The sequence below is a fragment of the Chiloscyllium plagiosum genome, chromosome 6 (genome assembly GCF_004010195.1).
Source record: "Chiloscyllium plagiosum isolate BGI_BamShark_2017 chromosome 6, ASM401019v2, whole genome shotgun sequence".
Lineage (NCBI taxonomy): Eukaryota > Metazoa > Chordata > Chondrichthyes > Orectolobiformes > Hemiscylliidae > Chiloscyllium > Chiloscyllium plagiosum.
The window spans coordinates 67,756,027-67,780,037 of record NC_057715.1 but is presented as its reverse complement, the minus strand read 5'-3'; the positions used below and the strand labels follow the sequence as shown (position 1 = coordinate 67,780,037).

General features: G+C 38.9%; 1 protein-coding gene across 1 annotated transcript in view; it reads right to left on the bottom strand.

The window, feature by feature from the left end:
* The window catches only part of mrps9 (mitochondrial ribosomal protein S9), a 108,290-nt gene that overhangs the window by 62,245 nt on the left and 22,034 nt on the right, over positions 1-24,011 (bottom strand). The window contains exons 2-4 of the mRNA XM_043691746.1: positions 18,687-18,866; positions 7,220-7,282; positions 7,093-7,123 (exon numbers count right to left, since the gene is read on the bottom strand). Of these exons, the coding sequence (XP_043547681.1) occupies positions 7,093-7,123; positions 7,220-7,282; positions 18,687-18,866 (274 nt within the window). The remainder of the gene's footprint in view (positions 1-7,092; positions 7,124-7,219; positions 7,283-18,686; positions 18,867-24,011) is intronic.

Sequence of the window (24,011 nt, the reverse complement as noted above, 5' to 3'; positions counted from 1 at the left end):
GTCTGACCTTTCACCCTCACCTTGACCTCTTTCCACCTATCACATTTCCGACGCCCCTCCCCCAAGTCCTTCCTCCCTACCTTTTATCTTAGCCTGCTGGACAAACTTTCCTCATTCCTGAAGAAGGGCTTATGCCCGAAACGTCGATTCTCCTGTTCCCTGGATGCTGCCTGACCTGCTGCGCTTTTCCAGCAACACATTTCCAGCTCTGATCTCCAGCATCTGCAGACCTCACTTTCTCCTCAGGAAATAAGGGAGGCTATCAAATTGAAAGAGAAGGCATACAAAGTGGCCAAGAACAGCAGGAAAATAGAAGATTAGGAAAACTTTAACAGTCAACAGAAAGTCACAAAAAGAGCTATAAAGAAAAATAAGATTGAACATGAGGAAAAACTTGCATAGAATATAAAGACAGAGCAAAAGTTTCCTTCAATATATAAAACAAAAAGAGAGTGGCTAAAGTAAACGTTGGTCCTTTAGAGGATGAGAAGGGGCATTTAGTTATGGGATATGATGAAGTGGCTGAGGCATTGAACAGGTATTTTGTATCGGTCTTCACAATGGAGGACACGAATAACATGCCAGAAATTGACAAAGAGACGAAGGTAGGTGAGGACATGGAAACAGTCATAATTACGGAAGAGGTAGTTTTGGGCAAGCTAGTGGAGCTAAGGATCGACAAGTCTCCTGGCCCTGATGGGATGCATCCCAAGGTATTAAAAGAGATGGCGGGAGAAATAGCAAGTGGACTTGTTGTAATTTTCCAAAATTCACTGGACTCTGGGGCAGTTCCAGCAGATTGGAAAACAGTAAATGTAACACCACTGTTTAAAAAGGGAGGTAGATAAAATTATAGACTGGGGAATTATAGACCAGTTAGCTTAACCTCTAGTGGGGAAAATGCTTGAGTCTATTATTAAGGAAGAAATAGCAAGGCATCCAGATAGAAATTGTCCCATTGGGCAGACGCAGCATGGGTTCATGAAGTGCAGGTCATGCTGAACAAATCTTTCAGAATTCTATGGCCATTATGAGCAAGGTGGACAATGGGGACCCAGTCGATGTGGTGCACCTAGATTTCCAAAAGGCCTTCGACAAGGTGCTGCACAAGAGGCTGCTGCATAAAAATGCATGGCGTTATGGGTAAAGTATTAGCATGCTGAGGATTTGTTGACTAACAGGAAGCAAAGAGTGGGGGAAAATGAGTGCTATTCTAGTTGGCAATCGGTAACGAGTGGTGTGCCTCAGGGATCAGTGTTGGGACCGCAATTATTCACAACTTATATAGATGTTTGGAGTTGGGAACCATGTGAAGTGTGTCAAAGTTTGCAGATGACACCAAGATGAGTGGCAGAGCAAAGTTTGCAGAGGAACATAGATACTTTGAGTGGGCAAAGGTGTGGCAGATGGAATACAATGTTTATAAATGTGAAGTCATCCATTTTAGTAGGAGTAACAGTAAAAAGGATTATTATTTGAATGGTAAAACGTTGCAGCATGCTGCTATGCAGAGGGACCAGTGTCCTTGTGCATGAATCACAGAGGGTTGATCTCCAAGTACAACAAGTAATTAGGAAGGCAAATGGAATTTTGTCCTTTATTGCTAAAGGGATTGACTTTAAAAGCAAGGAGGTTATGTTGCAACTGTACAGGGTGCTGGTGAGACCACACCTGGAGTACTGTGTGCAGTTTTGGTCTCCCTACTTGAGAAAGGATATACTGGCACTAGAGAGGAGGTGCAGAGGAGGTTCACTAGGTTGATTCTGGTGTTGAGGGGGTTGGTTTATGAGGAGCAACTGAGTAGACTAGGATTATTTCTTTGGAATTTAGAAGAATGAGGGGGATCTTATAGAAACATAAAACTATGAAGGGAATAGATAAGATAGATGTGGAGAGGATGTTTCCACTAGCAGGTGAATATAGGACAAGAGGGCATAGCCTTGAAAGTAGGTGAGCAGATTTAGACTGAATTGAGAAGGAACTTCTTCACCCAAAGGGCTGTAAATCTACGGAGTTCCCTGCCCAGTGAAATAGTTGACGCTACTACAGTAAACATTTTTAAAGCTGATTTTTTTTTTAACAATAAAGGAACTGAAGGATATGGTGAGAGGATGGGTAAGTGGAGCTGAGTCCACAAAAAGATCAGCCATGATCTTATTGAATGGCAGAGCAGGCTCAAAGGGCCAAATGACCTACTCCTGCTCCTAGTTCTAATGTTCTTATCTTGGGGTCAAATAAACAGCAAAGTTGTGAACAGTGCAGCTCAAACTCTGTTAGTTTCAGGAAAAAGCACTATGGGTGGCACAGAGGTTAGCACTGCTGCATTACAGTGCCAGAGACCCGGGTTCAATTCCCGCCTCAGGCAACTATCTGTGTGGAGTTTGCACATTCTTCCGGTGCTCCGGTTTCCTCCCACAATCCAAAAAAAAAGTGCAGGTTAGGTAAATTGGCCAAGTTAAATTGCCCGTAGTGTTAGGTGAAGGGATAAACGTAGGGGAATGGGTCAGGGTGGGTTGCTCTTCAGAGGGTCGGTGTGGACTTGTTGGGCCTGTTTCCACACTGTAAGTAAGTAAGTAATCTATCTATCTAATGGCTGACTTGAATTAGCTGCAATCACCAAAATCAAAGCTTCGGGTCTTCCAAATGTTTAGCGAGGACAATCTTTTGCTCATTTAGTACTAGGTATCATAAAGACAACGCGAAAATTTTGGCAGAGGCAGTTGTTTGCAAGGAGGTATGCGCCTCCTTGTTTGAGGAGATTGCTGATGATGTAGAATGGTACCCAAGAAGTATCAATATCAGCTAACATGGCAGCAATGAAAAGTTGTGGTCATTCTTTTTGTGAGAACAAGGTGGGGAGAGCAGAATATGGATCTCGAGGACAAAATGACTTGTCAGAATAAAGGGCAAATGGTAGCAAAACTGAAGAATAATGCAAGTTCAAAACTAGAATGGAGAAGTTTGGGTGATAGATATGGAGAACTTCTCATAACAGTCCTGCCATACCCTGCATCAAATTAGACCAGAGTCAGTGAGAAATAGACACTCTTTACGTCCATCTTTCTACCCTTTCCTATAACCTTGATTTCCCTGCTGATCAAAAATCCATCTCAACCTTTAAATATACAGAAGGACTCTGCCTCACAGGTCTCCATAGTGAAGAGTTCCAAAAACTCAATGTTCAAGAGAAGAATTTCCTCCTCATCTCAGGCTTAAATTGGTGCCCCTTCATTCTGAGATTATGGCCTCTGGTATTCTACTCTCCCATGAGGGGAAACATCCTCTCAACATTCACTATGAAACATGTAGGGTTCTCAAAGGGCTTGACAATGAGATTCATCTAAATTCCAATGAAGAGTCCCAATCCGTTTAGTCTTTTTTCATCAGACAATCCCTCCCCACCAGGATCATCCTAGTGAACGTTCTCTGAAATACCTCCAATGAAATTATATATGTGCTAATAACCAAATTGCTCATAGTATTCCAGACATGGTCTCACCAGCAGCTCATACAGACTTCCCTACTCTCACACTCTAATCCCCTTGAAAAAAGGGTCAACATTCTATTAATGTTCCTGATTACCTGCCTCACCTTAGTGTTAGCTTTCTACAGTTTGTGCACAAGTACATCCAAGGCCCTAGGTGTTGCAGTTTTTCTCCCTTCCAAAGTGAACAGCTTCACATTTTCCTACATTATACTCCATTTGCCAACTTTTTGCCAATTACTTAATCTAACAATATCTCTCCATTAGTAAGCGTTCCCTAGAAGCTTCGCTGGACTGTATATCTTCCCTTACATAAGGGACCAAAACTGCTCACAGTATTCCAGGTGTAGTCTGACTAGTGCCTTGTATAGTTTTGGCAAAACTTATGAAATTTTATACTTCATTTTCTTTGAAATAAAGGCCAACACTCCATTTGCCTTCCCTATTACTCATTGAATACAGACACTAGTTTTTTGTTTCGGGATTTATGCATCCCAAAATTAATTATTCTTCCCTTCAGAGGACGTGGGCATCATTGGCTAGGCCAGCATTTATTGTTTATCCCCAATCTCTAAAGGGCAGATAAGAGATAACCATATTGCTGTGGGTCTGTAGTCACAAGTACACGAGATCATGAAAGGATGGCAGGGCTTCTTCTTTAAAAAGGACTGGGTGAACCGGTCAACAATGACTTTGCATAGTTACCATTAGACTGGCTTCTTATTTCAGATTTTTATTGAATTCAAATGTCACCCTCTGCCATGATGTGATTCAAATCCATGTGCCCAGAACATTAGCTTGTGGTTCTAGAGTAATAGTTCACACTATACCACTGTGCCATCACCTCATTTGAAATCCCTGTGCTGTAGTTTTCAGCAAGATATTTCCATTTAGATAATATTCAGCTCATCTAATCCTTCTATGAAAGTGCACAACCTCACAATTTTTTATATGATATTCTATCTACTAAGTTTTTGCCTACTTGGTTAAATTGTCATTCTTCAGACTCTTTATAGCATCCTCACCACTTGCTCTCCCACCTATATTTGTGTCATCCATGAACTTAGCCATAGTACATTCACTTCTGTCATATAAGTTATGACATATGTTATAAATAATCATGCCTCCCCACCCGCCCCCTAGTCATCATGAAGATGCTCCCCAATGTTCCAACTCTGTCAGGTAGCCAATCCTCTATCCATGTTAGTATATTATCTCCAACCTTATGCACTGTTACCTCAAGTAGCCTAACATACCGAATTGGCTTATATTTCCCTGCCTCATCCGCCTCTTGAACAGAAAGGCTTTGTTATTTTTCCAATCTAATGAAACCTTTACAAAATGTAAAGGATTTTGGAAAATTAACACCAAAGCATCAAGTCTCTCATTAGCAACCTATTTTAGGACCCTAAGATTAAATCTAGCTGAGAAAACTTGACATTCAGGCAACTGACTCAACTTGCTTAGAACTACTACTGTGAATATAATTGTACCAAATTTCTCCATCCTTTCCATGCCCTGATTTGGAAGGAATGTTTGTATCTGCTATACTGAAAACAGCAGCAAATTATGTTTCTTTCATCCGCCACTTTGCTGTTATCTACAATCAACTCCCCATATTGACCTGCTTCAAAAACAAGGCATGGTGGCTCAGTGATTAGCACTGCAGCCTCACAGTGCCAGGGACCCAGGTTCGATTCCAGCCTCAGGCGACTGACTGTGTGGAGTTTGCACATTCTCCCCCGTGTCTCCGTGGGTTTCCTCCGGGTGCTCCGGTTTCCTCCCACAGTCCAAAGATGTGCAGGTCAGGTGAATTGGCCATGCTAAATTGCCCGTAGTGTTAGGTAAGGGGTAAATGTAGGGGTATGGGTGGGTTGCGCTTCGGCGGATCGGTGTGGACTTGTTGGGCCGAAGGGCCTGTTTCCACACTGTAATGTAATCTAATCTAATCTAATCTCAGGTAACTGTCTGTGTGGAGTTTGCACATTCTCCCCGTGTCTGCGTGGGTTTCCTCCAGGTGTTCCGGTTTCCTCCCACAGTCCAAAGATGTGCAGGTCAGGTGGATTGGCCATGCTAAATTGCCCATAGTGTTAGGTGCATTAGTCAGAAGGAAACGTGTCTGGGTGGGATTACTCTCCGGAGGGTCAGTGTGGACTTGTTGGGCCGAAGGGCCTGTTTCCACATTGTAGGGAATCTAATATAATCTAATCCTCATTTTACTAATTTCTTTTCGAAATACCCATATACTCTTCCCATCCATTTTTACATTACTAGCTTGCTTTGTTTCATGCTCTAATTTATTCCGCCTAATTAGCCTCTTAGTCATTAGCAGCTGTTATTTTGATTCTGATTTATCCCTAATCTGCCACACCTCTTTACGCAGTTACATGCTTTCACCTAAGTTTGATACCTTCCTTAACTTCTTTGGTTAACCACAAACACAGTGAGCCCTCTCTTTAGAACTGAATACAACAGGAATATACTTAGAGTATTCTGAAATATTCCCTTAAATGCCTGTCAATGGGTCTCTACTGACGTATGCCTTGCCTAGAATGAGTTTTCCTGCCCACATAGTTGCCCTTATTTAGATTTAAAATACCAGTCTTAGCCTCAATCTTCTTCCTTTCAAACTCTGCTGCAAATTCTCTGAACCCTGAAGTAACTAACTAAATAATCCTGTCACATTACATAATATCAAGTTTAATATAGCATACTCTTTAGTCAGTTCCAAAGTGTGCTGCCTTAACAACACTCTCTTATACATTCTATAAGCTCATTAATGCAACTACTGACAATCTGATATTTTATAGTTTATATATACATTCAAGTCACTCATGTTTATCGCTGGCTCTTTACCATAGGTACCCAATATTCATGTGTGACACGAGTCTCTCATGTATCGTTGTTGTCTCCGGTCTCCTCAACATCAACGATACAGGAAAGAGGAAAGTTACAGTAGAGAAAAGGAATACGGGTTTACTGATATTCCAGCCTAATCCTGAATAGTAAGCCACCTTGCCAGATACGTTAGATTTGATACCTCTTAACGCTACTCAATTTTTCCTCATAAGGCAACCTTTATCATGCTGTAGTTTGGTTTAATTGCCAAAGGACATATTAGGAAGTCTGCCCATGATTGTAACATTTAAATTAAAATTTCCAAAGCAATTAATTTGTTTACCATTCGTAATGTGTGCCAAACCAGTCACTTATATAATAAAAAAGGGAAACTTACTTTACTGCATGGTCACAACACCAAATTATTACTTTAGGCAATGTTATATGCGTGCATTGAAGCAAAAACAATTTGGGAGTCTTGTTCAGATTGGAAACGGATGTCTACTAAAGCTAAGTGGTGTGACAGCCCCTTCAGGTAGTTTTCTCACAGTTTGTACCAAGATTAAAAAATAATTCAGTGGAAAAGATTGCAGTAAGCAGACAATACAGTAGAGCATACTAATGAACAGATGGTAACTGTGTAACATAAAACAATGAATAACTGACATTAGTATATAATGTTACAAGCCTATGGTGATCTACATTCAGCTGTTGCCAAGAATGAGCAAAACTCCCTCTTTGCACCACAGTTCATTTAAAAAAAATCTTACCCCTCTGTTTTGGAAAGATTTCCAGAGGATGCTGCAATTAATCAAACAGATTAGAATTAGCAAATGTAATTAAGTGGATAACAAGTGAATCAAATAGTATTTTGGAAACATAAACCATTTTCATTACCTTCATGATTGGTCTAGCCTTCTTGTCAAACACCCCAGATGGGAAAAGGTATCTGATCGCTCTCTGAAAGAAAATGATAAACTAAAGCAATGTCCACAGAATTACAAAACAAATCTTTGTGCAAGTACATTTTTATTGATTTTGCACAAACTGATCACAACCTATTTAAAGCAGCATTTAACTCATGTTAGAGATTCACATGAAAGCATTTCTTAAAGTGGTCTTAAAAAAAGTCACAATATACAAAAGGATGCATTGCACAACAAAACTAAAATCCATTTTCTGACATGGTCACATGCAAAGTACCAGGTTCCAAAGGTACTTATGACTTAATATCCCAAACATGACTTACTTTTCAGGATAGGAACAGTTAGGAAATGAAAGTTATGTAAAAATATTGCTTACAAGTGCACAACTTCTGTGCAGTGTGCATCATTATATTAAAGAAAGGACAATAAGACTAGAGAACTTACACCACAGATTGGTGCCACTGGCTGATCAAACTAGACTTCTGAGGAAAAACTAGAAACATTTCCAACTATTTTCACTGAAGCAGAAATGATCATGACGAGATTTAAAACTAAAGAATGACAGGTAATAATGTGAATTCAAGCACCTAGTTTTCCTCTAATTAGGGAATTGTAACAAAATAAATGAAAACTGTCCATGAAGACAGCCAGTGGAATTTTAAAAAAAATGTTTTGAGAGCTTGGAAAGCTTTTCCACTGGAAGTAAACATAGAAACACACAAAACAGAGCAGACTATTCAGCTCTTTGAGCCTATCCCACTATTTAATACAATCATGGCAGATCCTCTATCTCGATGCTATTTTTCACCTTCTCCTACTGCTTCAATATCTTTAATATCGAAAAAAGCATTTATTTCTTTTTGAATACATTCAGTAAGTTGTCCTCCACAGCCTCCCGAGAGAGGGGATTCCACAGGTTCACTGCCCTTTCCATGAAGAAATGTTTCCTCATCTCAGTCCTAAATTGATCTACCCGATTCCAGAGAGTTTTCCCCCTGGTTCTGGACTCCACACAACAGGGAAAACATTGCCTTTGTGCCTAGTCTGTCCAGGCCTGTTAGAATTTTATCCTTTGCACCCTTCTAAACATTCAGTGCATGCATTGAGACCCAGTCGAACCAACCTCATCTCATAGGAAGTACCAGCCTAGTGAACCTCCACTGCACTCCCACTATGGCAAGTACATCCTTTGTTAGGTAGGGAGACTAAAACTGCATGCAATACCTCTGGAGTCATCTGACCAAGATCCTACATAACTGCAGTAAGACATACTTACTTCAGAACTCAAATTATCTTACAATAAAGGCCAATATACCATTCACTTTCTTCATTGCTTACTCCATCTGTCTGTCTACTTGCAGTGAGTGGTGGACAAAGACACCTGGATCCCTTTGTACATCCACACATCTCAATATTTCACCATTTAAGTAATACTCTTCCTTCCTATTTTACAAGCATACAACTTCACATTAAGCCACATTGTACTTCACCTGACACGTATTCGGCCACTCATTCAAGTTGTCTAAGTCACATTGAAGCCTGCTTGCAGCATCCTCTCAACTCTCAATCTCACCTTGCTTTGTCTCATCAACAAATTTGGAATTGTTGCATTTGGTTCCCTCATTCAGGTCATTTACATATGCAGCAAATTTTGTTTGTACCGACACTCTTGTTAAACCAGCAAAATTATATACCTCAAAAAACGACAAAGTTTACTGTATTATTCTGGCTAATTATTATAGTTTCGAACTTACCTCCCTCAATCTAAATATATTTATTGTTCAATCATATGACCACATGAAATATCAACAGTTGATTTGATTTCCAATCAATTTCTTCAAATGTGAACCTCTTGATTATCTGGAATAATTCATCAACCAGCACACTCCTGGTCCCATGGCCACCAGTTAATAAAATGTTTGCTGTAGCACTAATCCTTATGGATTTCACTCATAACCCATTTATTGCTATTCTATTTCCTATTTGTCAACTAATTCTCAATCCATGCCAAGAGATTACCCCTTTCCCAGGTGATTTAACATTGCCCACTAACCTCTAATGGGAGACTTCTTACAAAAGCCTCTTGAAAATCCAAATAAATCACATCCACTGGCTCTGTCTAACCTATTATATTAATTATAATCTCAAAAATCTCAAATAAATTCTTAAGAAAAATTAGCCTTTCATAAACCCATGTTGGCTTTGCCCAATCCTGTGAATGCTATCCAAAATGTTCTGTTATTATGTCTTCCACAACTGACTCTAGCATTTTTCCCCAGTACCGAGGGTTATGCAAACTGGTCTATGATTCTGCTATTTTTCTCTCCCTCCCCTTTTTAAATCATGAGATTTCATCTGACATCCTCCAATCTGTAGGAACTGCTCCAGTGTCTAAAACATTTTAGATGATGACTACCAATACATCATCCCAGGGACACTTCCTTTAGTACTCTGGGATGTAGATTATCTGAGCCTGGTTATTTGTCAGTCTTTAACCCAATTAATTTCCCCAACATCACTTTCTTACTAAATATTGATTTCCTTGAATTCCACCCACTTGCTAGATGATTGGTTCCCCAACATTGCTGGATAGTTATTTGTACCTTGTTTTACGAAGACATAATCGAAGTAGGCATTCAATTCCTTATTCCCCATTATGATTTCCTTGGCTTAACCGTAAGGGACCTACATTTGTTTTAACTAATTTATTTCTTCAGATATTTCAAGAAGATTTTAAAAGGTCACTTTCTATGTTTCCTGCAGTTTTGCTCTCATACTCAATTTTCTTTCTCTTGATCAAACGTTTTGTTCTCTTTTGCTAAATTCTAAAATGCTGCCAGTTCTCAGGCTTATGCCTTTCCCAGGATTTTTGGTTTAAGATTAAGATTCAAAGAGGGAACATAATACTATCCCAAATTTCTTTTATAATCCATGGTTGAACCACCTTTCCTCTTATTTTTCTGCCAAGAACAAATACTTGTTGCAACTCATGAACACATTATTTAAATATGAATCATTGGCTATCTAACATCAATCCTTTTAAGAAAGTTTCCCAATACAGCCTTACCAATTTACACCTCACATCCACATATAGTAGCTCCCTTTATTTAGATTCAGGACACTAGTTTTCAGATTCAACTATGTCATGCACCAACTGAATGGAAAAAAATCTATCATATTATGGTCACTTTCCTGCACAACAAGATTGTTATTTAACCTTCTACCATGGTGCTGTACCCAGCCTAGAAGAAACCTGTTCTCTGGCAGGTTTCATAAATCGTCTAGGAAAGCCTCTTCCACAATATCATTGCGAGTTTTGTTTGTTCAATGTATATGTAAATTAAAGTCACCCACGATCACAGTAGTACCCTAACTGCATGCATCGCCGATTCCTTGTTTAATGTGCCTTTAACTCACATCTTCACTATTGTTTAGGGGCCACAGACAGCCCCCAGTATTTTCTGCCTGTCTTGGTGTTTATCACCAACCATACGGATTCCACATCATGATTTTCACATCCAAAAGCCCTCGCCACTATTGCATTTATTTACTCCTTTACAAACAATGCTATCTTACCTCTTTTCCCTTTTTTCTGAATATTCCTGGATGTTCAACCCTCATACTTAGTAATCTTGCAGCTATGTCTCTGTATTTGCAACTATATCATAAACATTAATATCTTTTTGTGCTGCTATACTCAAGTAGTCAAAGTGGAGGCCATGTTGTTAATACAAGTGCAATTACACATTTGAAGAACTTGATGCTGTGCTTATGAGGAGAGAACGAGATTTTGGACTGCTCTGGTATTTGATTATAAGATGTAATAAAAAAACAAATCTGTTCAGAGATGTTATCACACACCTCTGGAGCTGATGGGAGTTGAACCTGGGTCTCCAGGCTTCAGGATAGGGATGCAAAATTGCTTCAAAGGAAGAGTCATGGACTTTTCTAATAAAGTTAATGGTCAAATGTTCACCATCATACATTCAAATTTATATCAATAGGCTGCAGAACCCGGCACTATGCAACTTGCTTAGACTGATCAGAAATGTTTAGATTTTTCTGGCTCATTTGCAATTATACCTATTGTTATTACACTTTTAACTGGTTTCTATTGACAACTTCCTCTCAGAACTTGGAAAGTTTTGAATAGGTTGAAATTCATTATTTTAGAAAAGTCAGGAGGTAACTTGGCAGGTGTTCAATAGGACAAACAAAAGATGATGTTTACATTTGATAAAGGGTCACAGAACATTACATCACTGAATGAGACCGAGAGTCTATTGTGCATCAAAGGCTCTCTGCAAGTGCAATTTAGCTAATCTACTCTCTACTCTGTTCCCATAGCCTTGTAAATTCTCTTTGGATAAGCTCCCAATTTATTTCTAAAAGACACAATTCATCGGTCTTTCAAGCAGTGCTTCCCACATCATTAAAAAATACATTTAAAATATTTCCCTCATATTGCTTTTGGTTCTTTAACCATTCATCTTAAAAACAATATCCTGCGGTTCCCAATTCTTTTTTAAATGGGAACAGTTTCAATTACCTACTTTGCCTCGACCCATGATTTTGAACATCTCTATTAAGTCTCTCCCAACCTTCTTTTCTAAGGAGACAACTACCAGCTTCTTTATTCTATAACTGTATCAGAAGTCACTTTTCCCTTAAACCATTCCTATATAAAAAAACAAACAAAAATATGCCTCTCAAAATTTAATTTATATTATAACCAACACAGAAGCACATCAAATCAGATTAGCCATGATCTACAGAAGTAGTGAAACAGGCTAGAGGGGCCAAGTGGCCTAGACCTAACTCATGTGTGTGTGTTTGGGATGTTACTTGTTAATTTTGTTTGATTTCATATCTTCTCCAAAACCCTTTCAGTTTCCATCAGTCCTTTGATATTTTCTCATTTGTTTCTGATAAACATCACAATTTCTATTCCAACCATTTTATTAATGCAGATCTCGTCTGAAATGTACACCTTCCCATCCCATATAAAAATTAATTTAATTCCTTTTCCATGGCTCTAATTTGTCTTTTGGACTACTTTCTTCTAGAACGTGTTACCATACAACAAAATTAAAGTCCTTCCGTCCTATATCGGCTCAACAGACAGATTAGCATTCATAATTGTTAAAGGTGCATGCCCAAGCACAGATTGAGCTCTTTTTCAGGTCTTGTTTATCAACTTCGTGGTTAACGCCTTCAATTTTCCATGTCTCATTCCAAATTTCTAACTCTGCTATTTCTTTCTACATTATTTCTATGTCCTCAGTCTTCTTGGTAACTACATTCTGGCAGTAGTGTATTCAGACTCTTCATCCTCTCTGGGACCACTGGGTGTTATTAATTTTTCCTCAAACACAATGTTACTCTCCTCCATAGTGTTTTATTATTCAAATCGTCTAAACAAGAATCAAACTCCACTCAGACTCATTTTACTCATTAAAGAAAATAAATCCTGTTTCCCATCACTTCAAAATTGAACTCCAGTGTTCTGCCCTTTCACACTCCATCAGATTCTTGCATCATTAAACGTTGTTATGCGAACAGACTTTTTCAACAGTGTAGGCCAGAAATATCAATACCAAGACTTTAGTTGTAATTGTAGGATTTTAATCAATTTAACAATGTCCCACTTTTTTTTATTCCTTTGGATATTCCTTTGGCCTGCATATTTTCATTATTAAAGTTCATCTTTTCTACCACCTACATACATCTGCAATTATTCTGCTAACATTCCCACTATTGACTCTCAGCAACATATAAACCTTGGGAAATTTTGTCACCCCCAACCTCCTTATTTGGCTCTTTTCTGCAGATTTGTTCCTCACAAATTCTCCTTCTTTATCAGAGATCCCAGTGAATCTTATATTTGTCAGTTAATATTACCATAATCCAATTCTGCAACTTAACTTTTACACAAGTTTCACTTATTGTGGCAGCTCATTGGCTCCTTTTCCAATGCATCAAACTGATCCATTTTCTTGGTTTAATTTTTGGCAATAATTTGCCATTGCCTTCCTCATTCAAAAACAGGAAGAGAAGTCACAACATGAGTAACATAGCTGCAACCTAGCAGCTCCAAGTGGACACTTGCTCCTCCACGCCTCCACCTTGGTCAGCAGGCATGGAGGAGCCATGCAAGTGCACCTTACTGCAGTGCATTCTCTCAGTTTCATATTTAATATGCTAGGTGAGGCATCAATCAAACAGGCTGGTATCTCCTTATGGTATTAAGTTTGAGTGCTGTTTAGGTTGCACTTGAAAGTCAGGTCATGTCAAAAAGATGGTAACGCCACTGGAAAGTATACCAGTACATTGTCATGTGCCTCGTTGATGGTGAACAGGCTTTGGGAATCAGATGGTTAGCTGGAGATTTACAATCTCCACCCTGTTCTCATAGTCACTGTATTTATACAGCTGGCTTAAATTTACAGCTGCTTTAGTTACGTTTTTGAACAAGACACTGATGGTTTGGGATTCACTGATGCTAATGCCATCAAACAGCAGGAGGTGATGGTTTGATACAGTCATTGCCAGGCCCGAATGCTTTCTAGATCTTGTTCCATTTGGACACTGACTGCTTCAGTATTTAGTTCCATAACGTTCACACATTTACAATCAGTAGTGAACTTTCTCACAAGAATACTCATTTTGGAGGGAAGTTCAGTAATGAAACAGCTGAAGATGGTTGGACTGAGGTCACTATACTGAGGAATACTTGGGGCTGAGATGATTGATCTCCAGCAATTGCAATTGAGTTCCTTTGGGTCAGTTACAAATCCACTGGAAAGTTTTCACCCTGATTTTGAACCAATTTTGCTAAAGCACCTGGAAATAACACTGGTCAAATGCTGTCTTGATGTCAAGGATAGTCACTCCAAATCTACCCCAGCAATTCAGCTTTTTTACCATGTTTGCGGTGAGTGGACCAAGTGACCCGAATAATACTAAAATTCTGAGCAGGTTATTATTTGTATCAATGTTGCATGATCACACTGACAACATTATCTTGCTGATGAACAGACTGGTAGAAGAGTGTTGGATCAAGAGGGAGAGGCGAATTGTTTTATGGTCCTTCTCTCCAGTCTGTAATAGGGTTGGTTCAAACTCTTATTGCTCTCCTCTTTTAAATGCATGCATTTGCCTCTCTAAATGGTAGAAGAGTGTTGGATTAAGAGGGAGAGGCGAATTGTTTTATGGTCCTTCTCTCCAGTCTGTAATAGGGTTGGTTCAAACTCCTTATTGCTCTCCTCTTTTAAATGCATGCATTTGCCTCTCTAAATCCTGTTTGTTAACTTTTTAAAAATCACACTCAGCAAATTTTTGTTTTAACCCTAAAGCAGTAGTTATTTATTGATGCATTCAACGACAGAGAATTGGTTGACAACACACAAAGAATAAAAATAAGTCACAATTACAAATTATTACTTTTAAATGGCATTAAGTGACACAGGAATTACAGTTTAATGAATCAAAACTCAGTGAATTTCTACAGTTGATGGCATGGCTGAATTCACTTACATAGGAGAATGGATTGCATGCAACAGAGTTAGTGCAGGCTAGAGAGTCAGCACACTTTTCAGACAAAAATACAGATTCTTTCAAGCCAGACAGTCACTATTTTCTGCCTTGTTTTAAAAGCCAACTAGAAAGGGAGAAGCTAAAATTGCATGATTAAAAGGGAATCCAAATAAACCTGCAGTTTCAGTGACATCTTTTAGCAAAATCTTTTGGGTTGTTCGTGGCATCTCAAAACACAAGGAGTTTCAATATCACTTCCTTTGTTCAGAACTGCTGCCACAGGCATCTCATCCACAGCTCCTCTGTTAGATTCACTTGAATTTCTATACAATGCAAGGAATGTGGTTTTCCAGGAGGAAAATGTAAAATTGTGTCCCTTAGTGACTGATAATCAGAGCTTCCCAAAAATTATGGTCAACTGGCATCATGTGATCAATAGCAGCTGTGGTACAAATGCAGCAAAGTGTCTGCTTTAAATAAACTATATTTTAAAACTTAAATTAACAAAACTTAGGATTGCTCTTCCAACTTCTGAGCATGACAGGGAGTAACTGATCAGATTGGATTTATCCTGTCTTTTGCAGACAGTGTAGATACATGCCCCCAACCATCAATATGCACAGCCAGAAAACAACATTCTTTTGAAAATGTTTATAAGCACAGCAACGCTGAGTCTGAGTGATTTGTAATACATCGCCAAGTTATAATCTATGAACCAGGCCTCTTCATCCAGCTCTAAAGTATTTTTGATTAATTGAACATTTAGTAATATTTACAACATTGGTGGTGCATTTCCAAAACAACTTTTGCTTCCCACTGATTTAACACTTTGGTCATACAAATTAGGTACAGAGTCCTGAACTGAATTTAAACAAAAAGATTTAAAATCCCCTCTCACTCCAGTGTCTGGGTATATACAAGTTGGAGCAAAATGGTGGTATAATGAGAAAATTCATATATTTCCTAATTTTAGGAAATGAATAGTGCTTTTAATGTAAAATGAAACAGAGAACTGCAAATGCTGGAGATCTGAAACAAAAACAGATTGCTGAAGAAACTCAGCAAGTCTGGCAGCAGCTGTAGGGAGAAAACAGCCAACATTTCCAATCCGGTGACTCTTCAATCAGAACTCCAAATGTTACTGTTTTCTCTGCATAGATGGTGCCATAGTTGCTGAGTTTCTCCAGCAATATTTTTGATTCAGTACATTTATGAATTTTTTTTATTATACATAACACATTAAAGACTCAAGATATCAAAAACAGACAAATTCAGATATGTCCTTCCCTTTTAATCCCTTCTATATTAAAACTCCTTTTGAAATATCTGTCCACAAGGTTTGAACAATGTGTTTACTATTTTGTTTTCAAATATACCAATGTATAGATTGTACATTCTTGGTGGATATTAGAAAATTTAATATGCTCTCAGAAATTCCATGACAAAGCAGCAGTAACCCAATTCTGTTAATTTAGGAACCATATTTCTGAAGTTTAATTTAGCAGCAAAATCCAAGCCAAGTGCCATGTGACAGTCCTTAAGCAGGCATCATTTCACCTGTTCTTGCAACAGAGAAGAAGTGAATATGACTGTACCACTGACTTGAGAAAAGCAGCAGGTCATGTTGGCCATCTCTATTAATTAATTATTCTGCCTGGGTAGTGAAAATGCAGCTATTTACTTAATCAATGACTCAACCAAATGTCAGTCCTACTGATTCGCTTATAAATTAATAGCAAGACCAGCTAATGTGCAGGTGCTAATTTATTTAAACTGTTCTCAGCAGATTCTTGGAGCTCCATAATCAACATCTGGCACTTAATGTTAGTTGTCAATTTCACTTAGACACGCTTGTCTTAACAACTTTATTTATTATAAATGAGTAGAAATCATAATATCATGAATAATTATATAATGGATGAAATAGGCAAAGTAAATCAATTAGAAAAAAGCATACTAGTATATCTAAAGACAAGTTCAACAGATTTCTTCTAATTAGCATTTTAAAATTATTCTCTCATTTTGAAAATACTTCTTCGAATATCTTTTATTTCAGCATAGAAAAACTACTCACAAAGAAGCATTCCATGTTGCTTGCCTATATGTTAAGGGATTTAATGAAAATTAAAGACTCAACTGCTACTGGTAGAAAGGCCCTTACTTCAAAACCAAGAGTTGTCATTGTTCCGGTCACAAGTATCCCCCAGTGCATGAAATTTGAGTTGCTGTAATGTATGAGTAGGAAGCAGCACACTAGCTTTGTAGAAAGGGAAGTTGGAAGCCAATGCAGAAGAGTGCAGTGAAATATTGCTAATGGGGAACAGCTTTTACAGGAAGTATTTTATCATTTGCAATTCTCATCTTAAATTTTTTTTGTAGTAAACTATATTTGTAAAGCCTCAGTTCAGAAGATCTACCCTGGTTTTAGTAATCTACTCTGATTTTGTCAGCAAAAGATTCTAAACTATTATCTCACTAACTAAACTGAAAAAAAGTACTTCTACCTTTGTTTACAACAAAGCAAATGAATACATTATAACATAATTATTCAAAACTATTGCAATTCTGTATGAATATTTTAAAATCAGAATTTAAAATTAAGTTTACCTTGATTAATTATTTATGTTTACTTTAGAAGTGTGGGAAACGTATGGGATTAGAAAAATACCATATTTGCCAGCCACCCTCAGGTGAACTGTATATTTCTTGCACTCAGCTTTTTCTATCAGACTTGCAAGGCGTGAAAAAAGCTCAATCCACTTAAACATTGTAAGTACATAAACCAATGCTTACTGCAGCACAATTACATTCAAGAGAAATAAAAAAGGTAGATCCAGGAACAAAAAAAGAAATAGAAAATGCTGGAAAGACAATCAGCAAGTTATTGCACAGTAACCAAGAGAGAAATTAATATGCCAGGCATATATTTTCCAGAAGAGGGCTTGATATGCTGACCATTGAGTATTTTCTGCAACCAGCTCATATAGTTGCAAATATTTCTTTTGAGATAAAGTACTGAGGTTTTTCCTTATATTTTCAGCAAGAATTAACAGAGAAAGATCTGCTATATAAGCTGTGTTGTTGAAGGTATTTCACATAGCTGATATGCAGTAGCAACACAAGCAGCATTCATCACTAACAGGATGCTGCCATCAAGCTAAAAAGACATTCTGCCGATCACACATCAGTAACGTGTTATATGAATTTCAGTGCTGGTGTGATGCCAGGTATATAGGTTTATATCCTAAAGACTGGCAGCAGACCATATCAAAAGCATGCCTCTTTAGTTGCTCTCACCAAGCAAAGTATAGACGGTACCCAATCAGTCCACACTTACAAAACTCACAACAGTTCCTAACATTTGGTGCAATTGAACATTTGCTGGATAATACTGAATGTGCAAGGATTGCCAGTCAGGCTCACAGTGTGGTGCACTTGCATTAACTGGAAGCTACACAGAACTGTACTAAGCCCTGCTCTTTGTATACAGAAAGAACACTGACATACATCACACTATTTCAACAAAACAAGACAGGTGACAGCTATTCGCTGGTTCATTTTTCAGGGCAATGCCCTGACCAGAGTTAATCTTATTCAAAATTTAAACAAATAAAGCCTAATTGTAAACTATCAGCATTAATTGATGCATTCTGCCCTGCAATGCCTTAACCAGTCAGGACACTCATCTCATGCAATTCAAGTGCTCTTTATTTCTCACCGCAAACTTGGATTCTTGTGAAAGTACTTGATGAGTGCAAGGTGAAGGCCTTGGCAAAATGAGTGTTGCTGAAAAAAACACGTTCTGTACTATTTAAAAGTGTGCAGTGAACACTGGGTTGGGAAAGGATGAATAATTTGTGGTTTTCAAATTATATCAGATTATACAGAGACCATCAACTTACATCAATATCCTCCTGACCAATTGTTTCTGGATCCTCACCCATCATGTTAGCGAGATGTCTTTTCCCAATGTTGAACTCTTCAATCTGTTGTTTAATGAATTCTTCAGTATATTTCTCATGGAATGTAGCAGCCATATTCTTCTTATGCAAACAGGAACTCGTGCCGATTAACCTTACAAGCTAGAATTAAAAGAAGGAAAGCATTTTGTTTTAATTTACGGATATGAAGTTTATAAAATCATAAAATTCCTTCTGTAAAGAAAGAGACCATTTGATGCATGGAGTCTGAAGAACATCCTACTGACACACACACCTCCCCCCCCCACCCCCTCAACCTGTATCCCTATATTGACCATGGCTCGCTAACAAACCTAAGTCGTACATCCCTGGAAACTATGGGGCACTTTTTTTCCCCCCCGTAGACTGTCGCCTGGGGGGTGAGAAAGCGGATGGGGGTTGGACAGGAACGGGGGGCAGGGTTGGGGGTGGATGGATGGCAGTGTTGGATGGGTTTGGGATCAGGGACGGGTGGGGGCACGGGGTGGGGACTGACGGGGTTGGGGGGGCTGCGGACAGGGTTGGGGGCTGGGGCTCGCGCATGGCTCTGGTCTGCCTAGTCTCCTGAACGGGGAGCACACTTAACAGAAAACTCCGAGCCCCAGAGGAAATTATTCAGCTAATTAATCAATTATCCAAACAAAATAGTGCCCGCCCATCTTATTCAGATAATCAAGATTCCTCCGCAGAATAAAGTTAGTATGCAATAAAAATATGCTGAATAGCTCATGTTTACAAACATTTCTAACATTTATGCATAACCCTTAATTCATAATCAGATTGTTTTATTTTATGTATTTAAAATAGAAGATAGTTTTGTGTTAGGATTCATCTATGGCTCAGAGACAACACTAGGTCAGCAGATTGTGGATTCACAACTTCAACAAACATTCTATGTTGAAAATTCATGGCAGAGCAGAGAGAATCTGCATTGCTGGAAATTGATCTTTCAGATGAGTTCAGTGAAAGTCCAGTCTGCCCCCTCAGGTGGATAAAAATAACTTCACGGCACTATTCCAAAAACAGCAAGTCTGTTCTCTCAGTATTCCAGCCAATATTGATCCCTCAAATAATGTTGTTAAAACAAATCAATGTTGTTAACAATCTGTCGGACCTTTCTGTACATACATTGGTGAGAATGTGTACAGGGTATGAGCATGTAGGGAAAGAGTTAAGTTTTGAGTTTTGTGCAACAAGAGGTTCAGCTGAGTATGACTTATATCAGATAAGAACTTGCCGTTAACAATGGGGTAGAGGCAAGAATAATGGGTTCGCAAGGTGAAAAAGCATTCATTATGTACAGCCATTTTACATTATTGAAAGCATTCAGTATGTAAAGTCAGTTAACAAGGTTGAAAGTATCCATTATGTGAAGCCAATTAAAATGGCTTAATCTTTACTATTGATACTCGCTGATTGTAACAGTCAACCATTCAATACGTATGTTGCCTTATCTGGATGCTCTTCCCTGTAAAATTACTATATAATTAATTAAGAGAACTGAGAACTCATGCCCCTGTGCACATGGGCGATCTTTCTCTCTCCCTCCAGGGCCAGGAATAAGATGAAGGAGGTAAACCTATACTGCATCTTGGAGCATTTTGCTTTGACTGACACAGGGATAACAAAAAGGAATAACAATATTGGAGCAGTCAGCAGGATCCAAACAGATAGGTACAATCGGACAATGTCAGCGGTCGCCTGGAATATCGGTGTCTCGAGGCAGATGAACCAACAAGAAAAGATTTTAAACCTTGGCCCCTCTCGATATTCCTGTGTGCTGGAGACAGTCCCCTCGCTTCACTGCTCTCTATTCTATGGATTCCTCAAACGGTAATTAGTTCAGTCAAGAGACACAATTTTGCAAGCGCACTGACAAACAGAGGTTCCAGTCCTCTGCGCTGCATTGGTTTGGCGTGTAATTGAGGTTTGACTCCTCTGCACGGTATTGGGTTCCAGTCCCTTGGGGAGAGGGGTGTAATTGAGTTTCAAATCCTCTGCATGCTACTGGGGTTCGAGTCCCCTGGGTGGGTAATTGAGGTTCACAAAAGGAAAAGTGTATTTTGAGTTTGATGTTTTGTTAAGATTTTAGAGAATATTAGAACTTAAGGCTGATATGTTTAAACTCTTTCAATTATTGCTAAGCCTTCATTGGCCCCCTTCATATTGCAAATTCAAAGAACGTTCATCTCTAAAGTTGTCACCGTAATTCCAATTGTTTTATTTGGGATGTTTCATTTAGAGAACATATTTTAAAATATTCAGCATTTGTTTCCCACGAATATTTGAGATTTAAATCCGAACTAAAATCTGCCTCTTCAATTGCTATGGCACAGGAAACACATTGTTGTTTTCTTGTGGTTCCAGAATATTGAAATACCTTTCCTGACAGCTTTCACATTAGCCAAGTATCAATTTGTTAAAGGAAAATAATTTAATAACCTGAATGGGGTCCCCCGTGGGTTTGATTTTAGGATCATTGATTGTTGTTTATAATTGACTGAATTGTTTCGGCAGTACAATTTAGAAGTTTATTGTATAAAACTTGATAACGTCATAAATAATGAACAGTGTAACAGATTCAAAGAACGTTGAAATAGGCAGACACAATTTAATGTAGTCTTCATACTGATAACCACCTTGACAAAGAAAGAATGAGAGAGGAAATGCAAAGATACTTTCAGCAGACATCTTCTCTAGAGTTTCTCCATTCACAGGTAAAGCACACCTTCAGACCACTGCCCACCCATCCACAACCTGATCCAACGGATCCAATCAGCTCCCCAGTCATGAACATGAAAAGCAAAGAAGTTAACAACAGTGAAGAGAAGGTCGGTAAACATTTTGTCAGTGGCCTACCTACGGACATTAAACACATGAGCTTTACCTTGTCTTTCAATCATTTACAGGATATGATGGTTCACTGACCAAGCTAACATCACAACAGCCAGTTGGCTTTGCTACATTTGACAGCGGAGCAGAAGCAGCAAAGAATGCTGCATTCACCTAGCTGCTGCACTGCACACTTAGATGTGCTGGTATCTTCCATCTGAAGCATCTCCGGAAGGATGGAGGTCTTGTTAGCTTTGTGAAATATTTAACTGCCCTTATCCAAGAATTCAGGTTTCTCAGTGGAATGATGCAGAAGGACAGACTGGGTTTTGGTTTTTCAGATTGGACTTTACTGAAGGAGATTTTGGAGAATGGGCTCGTTTCCACTCAACCTGGAAGGGATGGAGTGGTCACTAAGGACTGCAGATTTAAGAACTTTACTGGTGAATTTTTTTTTCCCTCATGGGAGGATTCTTCAAATTTTATTTACTGTAACGGACTAGTAATTTTTGTTGTTATAATAGTTGTATGCTGTGTGTCAATAACTTGCTTAAATACTGGCTGTCAGAATCTTATGAAAGCTGGTAGTGCCATCTCGGTGGTTATCATGAAATGATAAAAGGAGGGAATGTGAATGTATATAGGGTATGAGCAGGTAGGGAAAGAGTTAAGTTTTGCGTTTTGTGAAACAAGAGATTCAGCTGAGCATGACTCTGATCAGATAAGAACTTGCAATTAACAATGGGGTGGTGGAAGCAAGGGTAATGGGTTAACAAGGTGAAAAAGCATTCATTATGTAGAGCCATTTAACAATATTAGAAGCATTCAGTATGTAAGGTCAGTTTAAGAAGGTGAAAACTATTCATTATGTGAAGCCAGTTATTCATTGTGTAACAGCAGATGGCTTAATCTTTACCATTGACACTCGTTGATTCTAATGGCAACCCAATCAAAATGTATGTTGCCTTATCTGTATGCTCCTCCCTGTAAAATGACTTTAACTCATCAAGAAACTGCTGTTCAAGACAGAAGACCAAGAATTCATGTCCCTGTGCATGAATTCTCTCCCTCCACGGCCCAGAATAAAGATGAAGGAGGTTAAACCATAAGGTGTCTCTGACCGTTTTGCTTCAACTGACACAGGGATAGGGAAACAGGATGACATTCGTTGCTGTGTTAAGTACTTCACTGAATATGAACAGACATGCAGTGGCTTCCTTGCCAAGTTTGTATCTTCAGCTTGGCATTGAAACACTGAACCAAAAGGTGCTCAGAGTTTCAGCCTTTACCTCAACAATTTTCAGAAAGGAAAGTGTCATGATCTCAGTGGAGACATGCAACTCCTAAAAAAATAAAGTCAAATGCCACTGGATGGAACCACATGACCTCAGTTTAAAACAGAAGACATTTTTCAATGACAGATTCAAACAAACTAAATGCAAAAGAGAAATTGCCCCTATTCTTCCCCTCCTACGGTACAAGCAAATTTTCCCTTTACTTTGGTACTTTGATAATGTGACATTTATCAGTAATACTGTCTTAGATAACCACTTTAAAACTTAGAATCAACACAAGTTACCATAGAAGGGGCAGCATGGTGGCTGTGGTTAACACTGTTGCCTCACAGTGCCAGGGACCCAGGTTCGATTCCACCCTTGGATGACTGTGTGGAGTTTGCACATTCTCCCCGTGTTTGCGTGGGTTTCCACCAGATGTTCTGGTTTCCTGCCACAGTCCAAAGATGTGCAGGTTAAGTGAATTGGCCATGCTAAATTGCCCATAGTGTTCAGGGGTATGTAGGTTAGGTGTATTAGTCATGGGAAATGTAGAATAATCAGGTGGGTGAATGTGTCTGGGTGGGATACTCTTCCAAGGGTCAGTGTGGACTTGTTGGGCCGAATGGTCTGTTTCCACACTGTAGGGATTCTATGATGAATCGATGAATTATCAAACAGATATAGACAATAGACAATAGGTGCAGGAGTAGGCCATTTAGCCCTTCGAGTCTGCACCGCCATTCAACATGATCATGGCTGATCATCCTTAATCAGTATCCTGTTCCTGCCTTATCTCCATAACCCTTGATTCCACTATCTTTGAGAGCTCTATCTAACTCTTTCTTAAATGAATCCAGAGACTGGGCCTCCATTGCCCTCTGGGGCAGAGCATTCTACACAGCCACCACTCTCTGGGTGAAGAAGTTTCTCCTCATCTCTGTCCTAAATGGTCTACCCCATATTTTTAAGCTGTGTCCTCTGGTTCAGCACTCACCCATCAGCGGAAACATGTTTCCTGCCTCCAGAGTGTCCAAACCTTTAATAATCTTATATGTCTCAATCAGATCCCCTCACAGTCTTCTAAACTCAAGGGTATACAAGCCCAATCGCTCCAGTCTTTCAGCGTAAGGTAGTCCAGCCATTCCAGGAATTGACCTCG